At 48.3% G+C, this 18,050-nt stretch overlaps 7 protein-coding genes across 7 annotated transcripts; 3 read left to right on the forward strand and 4 right to left on the reverse strand.

Annotated features, from left to right (window-relative positions):
* Positions 1 to 655: 655 nt before the first annotated feature.
* GIQ15_06021 (uncharacterized protein) lies at positions 656 to 1,636 on the reverse strand (the record flags this gene model as incomplete). Its single annotated transcript, XM_033553438.1, has 4 exons — positions 656 to 697; positions 748 to 1,021; positions 1,071 to 1,418; positions 1,479 to 1,636. The coding sequence occupies 4 exons, from the start codon at positions 1,634 to 1,636 to the stop codon at positions 656 to 658; spliced, it is 822 nt and encodes a 273-aa protein (XP_033404582.1).
* An 856-nt stretch (positions 1,637 to 2,492) lies between these two features.
* On the reverse strand, positions 2,493 to 4,517 carry GIQ15_06022 (Lysine--tRNA ligase; the record flags this gene model as incomplete). Its single annotated transcript, XM_033553439.1, has 5 exons — positions 2,493 to 3,259; positions 3,330 to 3,755; positions 3,822 to 3,992; positions 4,049 to 4,323; positions 4,507 to 4,517. The coding sequence occupies 5 exons, from the start codon at positions 4,515 to 4,517 to the stop codon at positions 2,493 to 2,495; spliced, it is 1,650 nt and encodes a 549-aa protein (XP_033404583.1).
* A 289-nt stretch (positions 4,518 to 4,806) lies between these two features.
* On the forward strand, positions 4,807 to 5,184 carry GIQ15_06023 (mitochondrial import inner membrane translocase subunit tim10; the record flags this gene model as incomplete). Its single annotated transcript, XM_033553440.1, has 2 exons — positions 4,807 to 4,904; positions 5,001 to 5,184. The coding sequence occupies 2 exons, from the start codon at positions 4,807 to 4,809 to the stop codon at positions 5,182 to 5,184; spliced, it is 282 nt and encodes a 93-aa protein (XP_033404584.1).
* Positions 5,185 to 5,567: 383 nt separating this feature from the next.
* Positions 5,568 to 8,228, reverse strand: GIQ15_06024 (uncharacterized protein; the record flags this gene model as incomplete). The annotated part of the gene is made up of 1 exon (XM_033553441.1): positions 5,568 to 8,228. One exon carries the CDS (start codon positions 8,226 to 8,228, stop codon positions 5,568 to 5,570), a length of 2,661 nt encoding a protein of 886 aa, XP_033404585.1.
* Positions 8,229 to 8,906: 678 nt separating this feature from the next.
* On the forward strand, positions 8,907 to 10,334 carry GIQ15_06025 (macrophage erythroblast attacher; the record flags this gene model as incomplete). Its single annotated transcript, XM_033553442.1, has 4 exons — positions 8,907 to 9,027; positions 9,108 to 9,235; positions 9,294 to 10,061; positions 10,116 to 10,334. 4 exons carry the CDS (start codon positions 8,907 to 8,909, stop codon positions 10,332 to 10,334), a joined length of 1,236 nt encoding a protein of 411 aa, XP_033404586.1.
* Positions 10,335 to 10,878: 544 nt separating this feature from the next.
* Positions 10,879 to 14,470, reverse strand: GIQ15_06026 (uncharacterized protein; the record flags this gene model as incomplete). Its single annotated transcript, XM_033553443.1, has 6 exons — positions 10,879 to 11,875; positions 11,940 to 12,651; positions 12,911 to 13,115; positions 13,195 to 13,696; positions 13,777 to 13,901; positions 13,967 to 14,470. 6 exons carry the CDS (start codon positions 14,468 to 14,470, stop codon positions 10,879 to 10,881), a joined length of 3,045 nt encoding a protein of 1,014 aa, XP_033404587.1.
* Positions 14,471 to 14,810: 340 nt separating this feature from the next.
* Positions 14,811 to 15,776, forward strand: GIQ15_06027 (uncharacterized protein; the record flags this gene model as incomplete). Its single annotated transcript, XM_033553444.1, has 2 exons — positions 14,811 to 14,837; positions 14,892 to 15,776. 2 exons carry the CDS (start codon positions 14,811 to 14,813, stop codon positions 15,774 to 15,776), a joined length of 912 nt encoding a protein of 303 aa, XP_033404588.1.
* Between the last annotated feature and the right edge of the window lie 2,274 nt (positions 15,777 to 18,050).

Genomic DNA, 18,050 nt, shown 5'->3' on the forward strand with positions numbered 1-18,050 from the left:
AAATTAGGAATAAGTGTAGACCATAACATTCCAGGGAAAGAGTATAAAGAACGAAACCCAGAAATGTGTTAAACAGCCAAGTAACAAGCAAGCAAGACATACCAGTCCAATAAACCCCTAAACAGTACCAGATCGAAACAGGGTAGATCCCGAGACGAGAACAATTTGATAGATAGGAAAAGATCACCATAAAACCAAAGAAACACCCTGAAGCCGACCCAAAAGTGCAAAACAAGCGATTGTTGCCCCATGCAAGATAAGTTAATAAAACAGATATGTGTCGAAAACGCTAGAACGCCAAAGCCTGGTATAAGGATAAGAGATGAGAGAAAAAAGGGAATAAGTCAGCTGAACAATCCTCGACGCACTTGGTCGGTCCATTTTTGAAAGAGGGTATGAGTAACAAACGCATCACGAAGGAATTTTTGAGAGAATGGCGAGAAATGGATATAGTACATATTAAATAGATGGTAAGGCTTCGTGGTTCCGTCTGGATATTGGTAAAGGGGGAAGATATGGGCAGTCCTGGTAGCGTAGTGGCCGTGATATGGTATGGTACAGGCTGGATAGAGTCGAGTCGTTAGAAGCGATTTGAGGCAAGATGGATGGGCGATGGTCTCTGAGGGGAGAGCGATATCGTTGAGAGATGATGGGCCTAACGGGAGAAGGGAGACTTTGAGGCACTAGATAGGTCGTCCTAGAGAGCATTAGAAAGGGTCGACGACAGCACAACATCTACCAACGTACCATATGATTGCACATGGCGACGAAGAGGTCGAAGAACAGTTTCCCTCCTCCCTCCATCTCCAGTTGCATGGTCCCACTACGCTTGAAGGTCGACCTGGATCGAATGATCAAGGCAAGGTAATGGGCTCGCAGCTTCGAGTCGTTGTCTGGGGTATTTGCATAGGCGTATCGAGCGCTGGAGAGGATGGTGCTGCACTGAATAGCTGTCTGGAGACCCTGCTTTCGAAGTGCCAGACGCTTCAGCTCGTCCAGTCCGTATCGTTCGGCCGCACAGCTATGGATGTGTTAGATACGGAAGGTAAATGAAGACTGAGATGACTGACTATATGGCTGTATCTTTTAGGATGAGGGTACCATCAGCCTGGTTCACGATGGTCGACTCGGCTGACGGCCTCGAGCCTGTGGTATCTGTGTCCTCGAGCAGCCATGTATCCCGACGCTTATTGTGCATCAAACGAGGGTAATAGTCGCCCTTGTAAAGATACTCGAGGACGGAAGAGAGTATCTCTGGCTGTTCGCCCGGCAGAGTTATACGTTTGGTATGTGATTCGAGGAACTGGCCACGGCAGCAGGCAGCGAAGTAGGGCGAGACACACAGCACATCTTCATGGGCAGCGAAGAGACGCTGATCCGGCCCGACGCAGATGGTAATGATGGCAGACGTGAGGTTACTATGTTGATCACAGTGAGTTATTGATCTATGAGTTGAACATTCAGGCTGATTGACTTACTCTGCAGCCGGAGAGGAATCTGGACGACGATCTGACTCTGCCCGTCTCGAGGTGCTCACGGAGGGATCTCTGAACGATCTCTTCGACCGAGACGACGACTTGCCAGCCCGATACTTCGAGAAGCTCTCAGCATTGCTATGAGACCGTTTGACGAACATGGTGCTTCGGTTTACGTCCGGCGAAGATGCTGATTATATCTTCTACTTATCAACCTTCACTTCATTTGATACTTGCCTTGCCTTGGTAGTATCTGCCTGAGGATATCAAAGGACAGAGATGAGAGGCTGTGTCTTGTCTACGGGGACGGCCGTCCTTATATACCCACTACGAGACCCCTATACAAGCAGGATATGCGGCCTTTGATGCATCCGCGGGCTGAGCGACAAGGAAACCTGCCGTAACCGGGAAACTAGCCAGCTCTTAATCTTCTTAATCTTGCCTCTCTTCCCTGTCCCTTTTTTGGTTCTCCGTCTCTCCCCTGAATTTATATTACTTTTCGTCTTCTTTCTCGACGCGAGCGAATGAGCTCAAAGACGCGTCGCAGCCACGCGTGACTCACACGGAGTCCCGTGACTTAAAGTGGTTTCTGCAGCCAACCAGGGACCAGGATATGATCCACTTCGGCCGAAAGGGGCAAGACGGACGTCGGACCTTGCCTGGTTACTTTGTGCTATTACTTTGCTTAAGACACATCACAGGCAAGGGAGAAGACAGTGAAGCAGGCGGAACTCAATTACTGCATGGGATGCATGGGAGAGCATGTTCCGGTGGGATGGAGCTGCAGTGTGGAGTGTATATCCTCGTATTGACTATGTTTCATTCACCTGTTCCTGGCTGCCGGGTCTATACCAGACGGCGTATATGCTAATGGGTGGGTGGTGGCAAGGTGCAGGGGAAGGCTGCGTGCAGCCGTTGTGATAGTTGACGTCGTATACATGATAGTACACAGGCTGAAACCGAACAGAATATAGTATGGTACAAATATGGTACAAGTGAGGCAACACACCGTCGTCACTACTTAGCCGAAGAGTTAGGTTCCGTCGCCGTCACACTCCGCAGGTTGCCAAAACTCAGCACGTCGCTGATCCGTCTGGCACCCGTGAAGAACATACACAGACGGTCAAGACCGCATCCCCAGCCTCCAGTCGGCGGCAACCCCCACTCGAGAGTCTGGAGGTATCCCTCGTCCAGCTCTCCGGCGTTCTCGGGGTCGCGGAATGATAGCTGCTGCTGAAACTTGCGTCTCTGCTCGAACGGTGAATTCTCCTCTTCATACATGTTCATTATCTCTTTACCTTCCACAAACAGCTCGGCCCGTGCAGACACCACCTGTCCGTTCTCCGGATGGCGGAAGGACTTGGACAGTGGCGACATGCATTCGGGGTGGTTCACGACAAAGGTAGGCTCGTGTAGCTGCGACTCAACGTAGGTAGAGCAGAGCTTGTCCAGGAGTCGGGGAAGGGTCTGGTGAGTCGGAAGCTGAAGTGAGAGGTCGGCGAAGATCTGCTGGACCTGAGAGAGCGCATCGTCGGACTGGAGGTCGGGCAGCTTCACGCCGGCAGCCTCTTCGATGGCAGGGATGAAGTCGACACGTCGATATGGCCCTGTAAAGCTCACGGGCGTCGGGTTCAGTGAATTGTTCAGCCTTTCATTTAGTCGTTGGATCTCGGGAGCCAGGGTCGAGAGTAGTGACTCCGTAGTCTCGATCAGGGATTCGAGATCTGCAAACGCCTGGTAGAATTCACACGTGGTAAACTCCGGGTTATGAGTCTTGTCAAGACCTGCAAAAAAAGCATGCGGTTAGTGTGACTCACGGGAAAATTCGCAGTCATCAGGCTATATATTACCAACCTTCATTACGGAATGACGGCCCTATTTCAAACACTCTGTCAAACCCGCCAACGACCAGGCGTTTAAGCCATAACTCGGGGGCTATCCTGAGAGACAACGGCCGTTCCGGAAACTCAGTCGCACTCGTCACAAAGGGTTGCGCCATTGCTCCGCCTGATTTGGAAGCAAGGATCGGAGTGTTCACCTCCATAAAGTCCCTTTGGGCGAAAAAGTTCCGCATCGAGTGGGTTATCAGCGACCGCGCGCGAAGGATGTTGGCCGCACTGGGGCTGGAGAGGAGCTCGACATGCCTGTCGTATGGAGATATCTCCAGCTGCTTCTGATGGACAGGTACATCGTGCAGACACGGAGACACAAGTTTTGGTAACTCGGTCGTCTTGATCGTCAGCTCCCCTCGGCCAGTACGATGTGGCTTTCCAGTCACAGCTAGGGGTCAATTGAGTGTTAGAAGATGGCGGCTTGGAAAGTAAAACGAGTCAGAAGATCCCTTACAGAAGGAGTCACCACGCCGGAGAAGATGGTAGAATTCTTTAAACCGCTCAGGTGATATCCCTGCCTCCTCGACAATGCGTTGATTGCATAGAACCTGCACTTTATGTCCGTTTTGGAAGAGATCGAAGAATATCAACTTCTTTCCAGCCGTCCGCTGAGACCGTATCCTACCTAGTACTTCCATGTTAATCCATGCAACAGTATAGATCAATGACACATAGACATACCATAGAGCACTACCGTATCGTCCTCTACCGTTTCATTCGGCTGTATCCCATCGTACTTTGACCGGAATTCCGCGCATGTGAGTGAAGATGAATCGTGGCCTATCCGGGGATATACATCCGGCCAGGCTTTCCGGATATCGTCAACTCTGGTCTCCGGAGTGTGTTGGGTTGGGGTTGCTGCTTGCTGTTCGAGCTGTGGCCTATGGCTCGTAAATGGGCGAATTGGCGTCCATACCAGCTGTTTCCCCAAGGGCAAGGAGGATACTCTGACACTCCTAAATTGAAAATAATTAGCTATGCCTTGAATTTGTGAATAACGCTATTGTCATGGAAAACTTGTACAGGCGAACGGTGACGGAATTGTTGAAGTTCGACGAGCTTACCTTGCAAGAAATCTATCCAGGCATACCTGGGATAGAGGTCTAGAGCAGATGGATAGCATCAGCTCATCAGCTCACCCCGACTGCATTCCAAAAAATAAACAAAGAGCGACGGCGATGCGCTTGAAGAAAATACTCTTTTTCTGTGCTTGAACTTCAGAGCTATATCGATATTCCGCATCGAGTTTAGCGTCGCCTTCTGACGTTGAAAGCTAAGTTTTGATCTTGGTCGAGAAAACAAATTGCAGAGATATCAACACTCAATTAAGGCACCCATCAGACCGCTTAAACTACAATTCTGTGACGGAGATTCACATCAGCTATTCCATTTTAAATACCAAGTTTCCCCTCGTCGATAATCTACCCACATCTACGAAAATGTCTTATTTGTTCGGCGGCCGTCCTCAGATCTCTTCCGAAGAGAAGATAAGGCAAGCCGAGTTGGAGGTCGAGATGGTCACTGACATGATGACTCGGTATGTTGCTATATTCCTATTATCAGTAATGATCAATTGCGCTTGACCTTTGCGTGATAAACCGCTGCATGAGCATGTACTGACGACCGTCACTAGTCTTTCCAACGGCTGCATCAAGAAGTGTATCCCAACCGACTACCGCGAAGGAGACCTGAACAAGGGCGAATCCGTCTGCCTCGATCGATGCGTCGGCAAATACTTTGAAGTCAACATTAAAATCTCCGAGAAGATGCAGCAGCAACAGCAGCAGCAGGCAGCCGGAATGGGCGGTGGACTCTAAATGCAATTCCGGAAATACACGTCAATTCCCTCCATTTGCCGTCATCGAGAATACGACATACCTCCTCTCTACGAATGGTGAAATGCTGGGTTGATTCGGCCGCAAACACGATTTTCCTCTCATCCTTCCATAATGCAGGTGTAAAGACCTTTTGATAATCCCGGCGAACCGGGATCATGTATATTATGTGCGGTGGTGTTTCTTTGTTATAATATATTTAACGGTTTGGACGTTTGGGTTGGCATACAGCAATCTGAAAATCTTTACAGGCTACGTAATGGAATAGGGATTGAAACGCTCGCTATAAATGAAAGATCTATTAATCTATTAATGATAATATCTAATGTGTGTTTATATGTATAGTACAAGTCTCCTCGGTCATGTCATTTTAACTCCTTGACCAGGCGACCCGTGGACTTGTTGTCGTCCTTGCGACCCCTAGAGCCGTTAAAGGTGCGACGTTCGAAATTATTGAGCTGACGGTGCCACATCTCCTTCATCCATGCCAGCCACGGAATATTCATGTCAGACTCTTCTCCATCCACGACGGATGTGGTCCTGCTTTCAAGGTTGATGATGACATTGCGATAATCTTGCAGAACAGCCTCTACCTCATCAACCCTTGAGCGGAGTGAGTCTACTTCATAGTCAAGCTTCGCATCCATCATTTCAACATGTTGGACAGTTTCCATAAACATCTCCTCCTCCTGGGACATGACGTCGCGGGAATAGATGCCCAGCTTCTGGAATTCCTCGAGCTTCCTTTCGTATGCAGCTTGTATCTCATATGTGCGGGCTTCGACGGCCTTTTCAATCTCCTCCACCCTGGCTACCTTCTTCTCAACCCAGCTTGCAGTCGCTTCTTTTAATTCGTGTATCCTTTTCCCAATATCTCGTGTATCAGCAGTGATCATATCCTCGTAGAACACTGCATCCGCAAGGCTTAAATCTGGATCTAGTGCCTTCAAGTAGATATCCCCTACTTCCTTCCACCCCAGCACATATTCTTCGACGTAACTAAAGGAGAGGCGGCGAGGGCATATAGAATCTTCTTCGATAAGACGACGGTCCAACTGCGGTAAATCCACGCTTCCAGCACGTTGCCTAACCCTAGTAACGGCAACAGGGGTATCAGGTCCATCTCCTCTCTTTCCCTCGCCCTTTTCAGAAGTCCGCTTAGCTCCATCTACCTCTCCTGCTTCGTGGCCTTTACCTAAAGAAGGTGCATCTTTTTCGCCGGAGTGATCATATGTCCTAACACGATCAAAATCAGGAACAGTGGAAGGCCCTGGCCCAGTCTGCCCTATTAAGGGATCATGGCGACTAGCTTCTGATAACGCCATGCTATCCATTCTGGCAGCTCCTTCCGGGCCATCCTTCGAGCTTGTACTTGCAGTTGTTTCCGTCATAAAAAGCTGCTGAGGTAGATTCGCCTCTAGATCCACGCTCTCTTTGGAATGTTTATGATGGTGCGGACGCAAAGTTGGAAGTCCAACAGCGTCCCTGAACCGCCCAAGGCCAGCACGGGCGTCCGATACTTTATTGGTAACCGACCGCTTGAGCGTCGACCTAAGTTGGTCTTTGTCGTCAAGAGGTACGGGAGATTCCGTTTGTTTCCACTGGTCTGCTTCAATGCTTGGACGACTTGAAGGGTAATCGTAGATAGCCTCCCTCTTTCTGCGAGTCCAAACATATCCACCGTGTTCATCCTGTGCAAAGACAGTCTCGTCTCCAGTATCGTACTGGGCTTCGTTCAGGGGTTTTGAAGGCTTGCCGCGCCATAGCCACTTTGCATGGTCTCCAGTGATTAGTTGCAGAAACCGATCAAGATCAAACGTTTCAATTTCAGAGATGCCTGCTTTGTCCTTGCCTCCTCCCACCATCTCCATGACCATTTCACCTCCTTTACCACCAAACTCCGCCACTGTCGATTTAACGGCTCTCTGCACTCCCCAGCCTTCCCCACTTGCTGCTTTGGCTGTCACCCGATGAAGTCTTTCCAGTGTTTGTGGATCGAGTCTTTTTGTTTTATCAAGGCCCTGGGCCTTTTGAAAACCACCTACACCTTTTTCGAAGCCGTGTATATCAAAAGGATCCTTGGACACAGGCGCTCCATTCGCATGAAGACGGTTTCTTGCGCCCATAAATGTACCGAGAATTGCAGATACCGTTGTCGGGCCAAGGATCCCATCAACAGGCTCGATGTTGAAGAGATCAGTTCCAATCTCAATCCACCAGTCGTTGATAGCTCGTTCTGTAACATCGCAAAGTAGCCCATCTGCATATTCGGGAGCAAGTTTGTCAAACATCACGAGTGCCAGCTGGCATAACCGAACCAGCTCCTGCACCGAAGTGTAAAATTGGATCCGGTCGCATGTCTGATAAAGTTGATGGAATTTCGCTTCCGTATCTGATGCAGGTGGTTTGACTGTCAAACCAGCTCTCCCCGAGCAGCCCAGACGCTTCAGGTTCTCGTTGACAATGAAATCTTCCCGATGAAGCTTGACATCACCATCCGGGACAGGAATCGCAGTGAGCATCGAAGGGAACGTGCTTAGGTTCGTCACCATCACCGTCCCAAGGCTGGTCTCCTGCTTCCGGGCATGGAACTGGGCCATTGCATTGAAATAGACCTTCAGTCGTTCGGTCCATTTCCCCTCATCCACGGGGACGCTGAGAACGCCAACAACGACCGTGTGAGACTTGTCACCGGTGTAGGTGTTGATGACAAACGTAGGATGTACTCTCGAGCAAGCCCACTGCTCGACTATGTAGACCTGGTATCCGGATAGGGTCAGTCGCCTGCTAACAGTGACCGTGCAAGGATCTTCCTCTAAATATCGATATGCAACTGGATCTGTAAATACGAGCCGCTGGTATGTCGTGTCTGATGCAACGCGCTGAGCACCTTTGGCTGACGACTGTGGCGTCGTCGTTGTCGTCGTCGAGGGCTCAGCCGGGCCCTCGCCCGCCGAATGGGCAGCATAAGTCTTATCCTGGCGGTCGTCATGCGTGTTGATGTTGGTTAAAGCAGAAGGATCCATGTCGTCTTTCGCCAGCCGGCCTCTTAACGGCTTGCAAGATGCGCCTGTTGGTGACGTACCCTCCCGGTGGTGCAGCTGTGCTTCCGGAGCTGTGATCCGGGCCCGTCAGTGCTAATACTGCTGTAATCCGCCTTTCCCTGAAATTAACAAGCTGGCGGACGAGTAGTAGGCCATCCTCCGTGCTGTTTGTCTGCCTCCGATCTCCTCTGGTTGTTGAGGGAGAAGCTAAGGAGCCGATGATGTCACTTGTAGCAGCATCAACGACGACAGCTCAGCAAGAAGCAGACGAAGACAAAGGCGATCCAGTATCTGTAGTTTGATATAAACAACTAAACTGGCCTCTAGGCCTCTTTACAAGAAACGGTATTAGGTCGTGGTCTGCGATCGCTGCCAAAAGCTGCATAAATATTTATCCCTGGCGGTGCACCATGTGACACCCTTTTCTACTTATATCCCCAAGGGCAAGCTCCTCCTCCGGTTTCTGCTTCCCACGACCACGACCAACGCGCCGCTACTTCGCCCCGTCATACACTTACGGCGCTATAGAAGAGATCTTGCCGGAGTTTCTCTTGCTGAACTCTTTGGATAAATGCCCTTTCAAGCTTGAGAGAACCCGGGTCGACATGCATACCATTCTCCGCAGCTAACGAGCATCTCCCCAACCGACACCACCACACCATGGACCAGGTCCAGAAAGAACACCAGCGCCTCTGGAAGAGGGCGCAAAGCTCAAAATGCATCAACGACGTCCAGGCGACCATCGACTTGCTTCTCGAAGCTCGCAGGACCATCGTGGATGGTATGTGCCTCTCCTCACTTACCCCGCTGGCAGCAGTTGGCAAAGACTCGGTTGTCTAATGTTTGTTCTCGTATATATAGATCCGAGTTCTGCGTCTATCACTCTTGCAAAGCTTCAAAATCCAGTGAAGGCGTCATTCGAAGCAACGAACAATGATCTGAAGGAGGCATACAGTGGATTGAATAAATATACAAAAGCATTGGACAAGGTGAGAATCTACCGAGAGACTTAGACTCTGTGCGGAATGATACTGACTTCATCTCCAGCTATTCAAAGATAAACCTCTTCCCACCACCGAATATGACTCCCTATCCCAGCCGGTCTTGGTCAACAGGGCAGTGGCAATGCACCTTTTGCGAGAGGGAGAGTTTTCTACCGCCGATACCTTTCTGTCCGAAGTATCGAGAATCCACATGTCATCAGAGCCAGATACGACCATGTCCCAAGCCGAAAAACAGGCAACGGAAGCCATGCCCGATATTGAAGCCATGCAATCCGGCGAGATTCGAAACCAGTTTCTCCTCATGCATGAATTGTTGTACGAGATGACCGAACATCAGAATTTACTCCCGGCTATCGAATGGGCTCGAAACAACCGCGAGGCGCTATATGTTCGAGGGAGCAACCTCGAGTTCGAGCTTTGTCAACTTCAATTCGTATGGCTCTTCCATGGCGGGAAAGAAAACAACGTCTCCGTAGGATCAGGCAGGCTCATGGCGTTAGAATACGTTAAACGCGAGTTTCCCAGGTTTCAGGGACGGTACCTACCTGAAATTCAACGGCTTATGGGTGCAATGGCCTTTGCACCAAACCTTGAAGATTCCCCGTATAATTCAATATTCAACAACCCTAATTCCTGGGAGCGCGTAGCTACTTCCTTCAAAGGGGAGTTCTGCGCCTTGCTTAGCCTAGCAGCTGAATCACCTTTATATGTCGCCGCAACAGCTGGCGCAATAGCTCTCCCAACCCTTCTTAAACTCCAAACAATCATGAAAGAGAAACGAACCGAGTGGACAAGCCAAAACGAACTCCCTGTAAGTGATCTAGTTGTACTCTTAACCCAGTTCCCTATTCTAATTCTTCATTAGGTTGAAATCCCGCTCCCACGCTCATATCAATACCACTCGATCTTCGTGTGTCCCGTGTCCAAAGAGCAAACAACGGACGAAAACCCACCAATGCTCATACCGTGTGGACACGTCATCGCGCAACAGTCACTCGCGAGAATCAGCAAAGGGGTAAAATTCAAATGCCCTTATTGCCCAAGTGAAAGCAATGCCAAAGATGCTCGAAAGCTTCTTTTGTAATCACGCCTGTGATTCCCATATTTGTTCCGCCCTTTTTTTTCTTTCTTTTTACGATTCCCCGCTATAATAATGACTGCGCATGGGGTCGAGGAGTTTAGAGGAGTTTCTGGAGTTTCTCGTTGGGGGTTTACGAGAAAATTAGGTGTTAACTATTAGCTACTGAGGTTTTACTCCTTGTTGAAGGGTTTTTGTATTTCGTTGTTGCCTTATTTTATCAAGCGCGCGACAACTTGTGAAAGTACGAGATCTAATACGAAAGACTGTAAAACAAGGTCACTTGCTAACTTCTTTAATCATTATTACTATCATCGTCGATGGTTGGTTTAAAATGCTATCACATACGCCACGTCATGTTAGAATGGTTTTTGAAACTAAGTACGAGGAGAAACGAATCGCCATAGACTGAAAAGGATCTCGAAGAGAATAGGAACCACGCAATCATAAGGGGGAAAGAAAAGAACGGGGAAAAAAGACATTAGGGGAGCCTCCGTTACGCCATATACTCCTCAGCTAGTGCAAGAATGTCAGACCCTCCTTCGCCAGTTCACTTCCGTCTCGATTCCTTCACCGGTTTCACCGGCTTCGTTTTCGCAATATGGTCAACAACCTTGCGCAACTCTGCGATTTCACGTGCTGTTGGGCGGACTCCTGGCCCTTGGTATCGAATGGGCGTCTGACCCTCGACTCGCTCAAGTTTAAACCGATGCAACGCCATTTTCTCGTCTAGAACTTCGTAACCGCAGATGGTGTAAAGGCCATCGTACCTAATTCCTTCAGCAGGCCGATATTGGTTGACCTTGGGCAGTTTCGAGCTTCGAAGAACACGGATATCACTCTTCCTGTTTGCAGCATCAAGCAGCAGAGCGGTATTGGCAGTAACCTCCCCGTCCTTACCGCGTGTTCCGCAGTACAAAATTGTATCGCCCTGATCGACATCGGCGTAAGCGTCATTCCCACCCGAGGAGCTCAGGATAATCGAGACGGCTCCAAGTGCCTTATTTCCGGATATTCCTGCCTCTATCTCGCCATGGGCACCGTCTCGGATAGCACAGATCTGCCAAGGAAACCACTGGCCGTTACGTAGATGCTTTTCTCCGACGAACGTAGCTGGGTATTTAAATGGGTAATCTTTTGCAAGAACACGAGAAAAGCCACTCCTCAATCCATCTTTGTGTGTTCTCCGAGTCAATACTCCGCGCAAAAGGTCGGCATCGAAATCATCCCTTTCCATTCGCTGTAGAATTACCTCGCAATCTAGACGAATATCCCAGGGGATACGTTCACGATTCCTGATGATGGCTGGTAAACCATTTTTGGGGTCAGTGAACCTGGCTTTGATGGTCTCAATAGACGATGGAGGGATCTCATAAAGCGCAAGGTAGTGCACCCGGTCTCTTAAACGAGAAATGGACCTTTCAAGGTCGTTGGGTGCATGTAATGTTTCGATCTTTTTAATCAAAGATAAGATCTCAAGTATGTCTGAGTTTGACCGAGCTATCTCATTTTGGCGCCTCTTAGAAATGTACTCATGGCGTATCAGCCTGTTATTAGAAACTACGGTTAGCAACACATCTTAAGATTCCTGTAGGGGTGGTTGAGACATACCCTGTGCCCTTGGATTTAGAAAAGGCTTTTCGGATAGCAGGTTGTGACTTTGCACGGCAGTCCTTCACTCCGTTGGCCGCTGTAATTTCACAGTCCGTCGATATAGAGCATATACAAACGGCCCCTTCTTCCGATGGCATTGAGCTTTTTGCTTTCTTCGTAGGGGGCTCATGAGGCATGGATGGCGCCTCCGTATCGTTGGAGTTATAAGCACTGGTTGACGCGTTTACCTGATCCATGTTTCTCTTTACACCCACGACGCTTGGGATAGAGGTTGGCTGCTGTTCAGATATTCCCAGTCTTTTCTCAGGCTGTTGCTCCTGTTGTTTTTGTTGTTTCTTCTCTTGCTCTGAGGGAGGTGATGGTTGGTGTTCTGGTGGTGGTGGTGGCTGGTGTTGTGATGCTGATTCGGGCTCTAGATTTGATATAGGGGATTGGGATGCCGCCAGAGATTTTCGAGCAGCCAAAACCTTTGCAATCCTTTCTTCCAACATCAGCTGAAAGCGTGATGGCTGCGCTGGTTTGTCGTTGGGTCGAAAGTCGTCGAGCTGAACGCGACTCGAGTCTGGATTGCGACTTTCCTTCGCTATTTCTCCTGTTAAGTCTCGCTCAGGCCGTTGGTTCAACACCAGCTGGATATGAGATAAACCAGCCGACTCGCCATTGTCTTGAGAGTCGTCAACCCAAGCTCCCGTCGAGTCCATGCTAAAGACTTTATATCTGTCCCATATAATTTAGGCTTCAACCTCTAGCAATTCAGTGGTATAGTAACAAAAAACAGTTTGAGATCTAGATGGACGTGAGTATCACTTGAGGTGAATAAAACGTTCTTTAGCTCTAGCACCTCACTTGAAGATTAAAATGTTCTTTAGCTCTAGCACTTCACTTGCATCTATAGCTCTAATTCACAAAAATAAACTGGCCAGCCAACGCCCCAAAAACGACAAGCAGCAGTGGAACCCATTTATTACTAAGCTTGTACAGCGTAGCCAGTGCAAGTATGTATAGCACTGCCGCGGGCCCGCTGTCTGCAGCTTTGGAGATAGCCAGCTCCACTGGTTTAAGCTTGAAATCCTGCTCGCTGCCCTCGACGCTAGATTTCAGAATTTGGAAGGCGATAATCGCTATGACACCGATGACAGCGCCGCAAAGGCCGTCGAAGAAGCTTGCTAGGAACTGCCAGAAACTAGTTAGCTGAATGTCCGTTGCCAAATATCAGGCCTAGGCTAATGATAAGCATTTTCGAATCCCCTACCTTGTTGTGAACCAGCTTCTCCAGAAGATCAAACCCAGCAATTGTAAACAGGAAGCACGGGAAGAACATCCCGATTGTAATGACTACAGCCCCGCCAAATGCATTTCCCAGACCACCATCTGCAAGCCCACCCTGGAAGCCGACAAATGTTGCAAAAATGACAAGAGGAGCTGGAAGAACGTTTCCAATAGCGATGCAGTCGATGAACACCCTTTGAGATAGCCATCCGCCTTTGAGGACGGCTTCGACCTGGATAAATGGTATGGCAGTATATGCGCCACCAAATGAAAGGGTGCCAGCAACTAAACCGAGCACAAAGAGATTGATGAGAGATGGTGACTTGGCGATTCCAAGCGCGAGAGAGACCGGTGAGGGAACGCCACGGAAGACAACGTAGATGGCGTACGCGACATATTGGAGGACAAAGATAATGCCTGCCGGAATCCAAAGTTGTCGGGCGACAAACATGTAAATAATACCGTAGATGAAGAGGGAAATGAAGCTGACAGAAGATCAAGTTAGTTGAATGATGCGGAAGCGTGGAGTAAAACGCCTAGCTTCGAGCCAGCGTATTCAACTGACATATTGATGCGCATGGCGCTATTAATCATGGTGCAGACCATTGCAATAAGTAGGAATGGATCTACTTTCTTCGTCTTGGGCTTGACAATGGAATGGTCTGCTATTTTATGCACAGCTCGTAGAATCTAGATTCCATTAGCACACACAAGTTTTGCTATATATATATATATCAACATTTTCCTTTACTTACCATGGCAGCCACGATGGGTTGCAATGCTCTAAAGCTGGCATTGAAATACTTATTCTCGAATCCGGCCAAGCTATACAAGTAGCTAGCAACCAGCATCAACACAAAGCCGGGTAAGATGAATGCTAGCCCGGCAACAATGCCACCCAGTCTCCCAGCACTTAGACATCCAAAAAACATGCATAGTTCGGCAGCTTCCGGGCCAGGGAGAATCTGGTACACGGCAAAGACTCGCTGGAATCTGGCGAGTGTAATCCACTTGTCTTGGATGACCAGTTTCTCTTTGATAAGCGCAATTTGGGCGACCGGGCCACCCCAGGCGAAAAGACCAAAATTGTAGAAGAAGAACCAGAAGAGATGGTGCAACGGGAGCTTAGGCGCATTTGAAATGGTCAGGTCGTCATCCTGGGGGGAAGGGGTCCTGGCATCACTGCTTGACGATAGCGGTGCCTCGATATCACCAGCATGGTGCTCCGTCACTGAAGATATTGCGGTATTAGCTGCCATGGCTATTTTATTTCCTCGTCAAAGGGCCAGAATAAAATGGATTGACAATGCATCTCCGACATCATGTCCAGATTCATACCTTATATACTACTCCGTACACGCAGAGCTTCTATACATCAACACTAGACTGGCGAAAACGCAAGCTTTTGTCAACGCTCAGTGGCTTGGAATTAGACCAATGATAGTGTCGCTGTCCCGGGATCGCGTCGAACCCTTTTTATAGGCGGAGGCTCAGATACGATAATCACGGCCAACCAGACGCGGGCAGTCCGTCACCGTTTCATGGAGAAACCGCAGCACCGAAGCGTCGTGCCCCTGCCATCGACGTGAGGGTCGGAAGATGCGCCCCCATGTCTCCACAGAAGGTGTTTTCTTCGACGTTATCCTCTGACATGATACTGTGCTAACTGGGTTGAGCCAGGACATCGAGCGTGCCTTGCGCATACGGGAGAACAAACGCCGCAGCAGAGCGCGTCAAAAAGAATACAATGCTGGCCTTGAAGAGCGGCTGAGGCAGCTGCAGAAAGAAGGCATCCAGGCGACTGTTGAGGTTCAGGCTGCAGCAAGAAAGGTTGCAGAAGAAAATCGACACCTGAGAGAGCTTTGCTGTCATATTGGGCTCAGTCAGCAGACAGTCGAGGAATGGCTCAAGGAGAGAAGGCGGGCTGAAACAGAGAAACTGGACTTGCGTCAACAGCGGCATGGCACAGATATACCAAGTATGGGAGGCAATCCGATGAATCAAGATGATAACTCTAGTGTTCGTGTTCGGAGGAATACCGATCAGCATTTAGAGGCTTCACCCTCTACCTTCCCGGGATCACACTCGAGCCCAGAGCACCGCAAAAAGGGGACCTTATACTTGGAAGATGTGAACCGGCCTCCCAACGAATCAGCAATGTCTATGGCGAGTTCCTCATCAGCTAACAGCTTGAGTCCATCCACGGGGCATCTGAGCGCTTGCAACTCTGAAAAACACCGCAGCTGTCAGCAAGGTCGAGCTGGAAAATCCCAGCAAACCGAGCCTCCATGCAAACTCCTCACCCGGCTAGCTGCCAATCCTAGTACCGATATCACACAGGTTCCTATAGCTTCAGACGATGAGCAAGATCCTGACAAAGTGGAAGATGGAATCCCATGTGCTCGTGCCTACCAGTTACTAATGCATTATGCTACTTCGGAGGAAAAGTTGGATACAGTAGCTCAGGTGCTTGAGATGGGATGTACGCCCAATGCAAGTCGCAATGGTGGATGTAAAGTAAAGAGCGCTGTTATATCTCAGACTCTTCTTGATCTTTGTCTCTAATCAAACTCCTTAACTAGCCTGCAAAGCAGCTGTCCACAGACCAAACGGAATTCCATATTCACCTACCTTAAGAGATATCTTTGGGTATCGCCTAATATAAGAAAGTATTAATATACGCGACCTTGCAACCAAAATATAAGAAGCCATCAATGCGAGAACTTGCTAGGTAAAACTAGACTTACACAAAGAACATAATGAAAGCTCTTTCTAGCAAATATAGAGCGATATCTATTAAAGACTAATGATCCACCCACATGATGGGAAATGGCAGTTGCAAGGGCAACCACATAGACATAGCACTGCGATTTATAGTAGAGCAACGCGAAATCCTAACGAATCGAAAAGAAAGCCCGATCCGGTAGCAGAATTAAAACTATTGTATGACTACCTAGCTAGTTATCGGGAGGGTGCTAATGTCGGAACAAACATGTTCCATTGTCTAACGTATCTCACCAGTCAACGATCACCACCAGTCAACGATCACCACCAGTCAACGATCACCACCTCCAAATGCTCCTTACGTCCAAACATGCGTGTAAATATCGAGATATCTCAACACAACGTAAATAACAAATAAAATTGACTATTAAATAACGATAGTAGGGTTCTAGTTTACATACAAATTAGATAGATTAAGAAAAGAAACGAGTGTTGGGCTTGATAACTCGCCCGGAACGGGTTCCCCGCGGTTGGGATAGGAAATTGGGTATTAGAGCAATAGGATCGATAGGAGCAACCTTAGAAGGTGAAGTCTTCTTCTTTCCTAATCGGGAAGGTGAGATAGGGCTTGAGACGTTGTTTTGAGCCTTTTTGGCCTTCTTAGCCATTCGCTCAGCTTCCAATTCACCAGCTTTACGCTTCCGTTCAATCGCTGCCTCTGCGCGCCGTGCTGCAGTCTCCTCGCGGGCCTTCTTAAGAGCCTCCTTACGTTGCTGTTGATCTGCAAGCCTTTGAGCCTTCTTCTCTGCAGCCTCTTGAGTCTTATTATCGCGGTAAATCGATCGCTAAAGCTTTATTTCCTCTGCCTGAGCTATCTTATCTTGTTTTTTAGTCTCTACCTCGATAGCTCGCTGCCTTGCTGCTTCAACCTTAGATGGAGAGAATATCTGCGCTTGGCCTGCTTTATCCTTTTCAAATAGGCCTAAGCCCTTGCCTCGCTTCCTTTTCTTCTTCTCTTGTATAAGTGCAGCTGTAAGAGACTTATTTTCATATAGTAAGATCTCTTTATCGAAGACCAGCCTCTCACTGGCGCGGATGATCTTTGATATATGAAGGCTGGTTAATGACTGCCGGAGCTGCACTTTCTTAACCGCGCGGCGGAGACCCCGTACAGTAATAGGGGTAGGAGGCTCGATATCGATATTCGGAGGTGTTAGAGGTCTCTTATCGAAGTATTTCATTTGACGTTGAGGCATAATAGGATATATCCCTGTACTTGCAAATCCAGACTTAATATTTGCTGGTGTAAGAGCTCTTTTCCATGCAGCGTAGAAGAGTCTCCAAAAGTCTCGCTTTGACATTGATAGATACCCATATCCGCTGCGTAAGAGATTATCAACTTCCTGGGAATATGCACTGGCTAATGGCCCAAATATCCCAACATCCAATGGCTACAGACGGTGTGTTGAATGTGGAGGTAAGATAACTAGCAAGATACGGTTTTTATCTGCATATTCGATGAATCCCATATTGATATGAGATGAGTGGCCATCTAGAATAAGAAGCCTTCTTCCCCGGCCAGCCTTTGCCTTTATATGCTTATTGAATATTTGAAGCCATTCCTTGCCAAAGTTATTATTGCTCCAGCCATTTGGAGATACTATAAAATATGCTATTTCTCTCTGAGGGTCAAATTCGTCCACCTAGGTGTCTTGTAGATCACCTTCTCCCTTATAAATAAGTGTAGGAGGAATCCATTCTCTATCTGCAGAGACAGCAGCGAGTAGAGAGATAAACTCGCGACTTCTATCTTATATAGCTGTTATCCTTCTATTTTTAAGCGCATGAACAGGAACCACCCGTTTAACAGCATGTCCTAGGCCAATAAGGAAGCCTTTCTCATCAAAGTTGTAAATATTATCTGGAGTAATATTATACTTATTTATTGCTTCCCTAAGCTAAAGAAGAGGTTAATATCAATATTTAATAGCTAACTACTAATAAACAAGTACTTGCAAGCTCATAAAAGTGTTCAAAATGCTTGGAATTATCAGCAACATGCCTGGATTGATCAATGGTGCGGAGATAGAGACTCTTAATGCGATCCTTGTGCCG

This window comes from Arthroderma uncinatum (genome assembly GCF_011692745.1).
Source record: "Arthroderma uncinatum strain CBS 119779 chromosome Unknown scaffold4, whole genome shotgun sequence".
NCBI classification, from domain to species: Eukaryota; Fungi; Ascomycota; class Eurotiomycetes; order Onygenales; family Arthrodermataceae; genus Arthroderma; species Arthroderma uncinatum.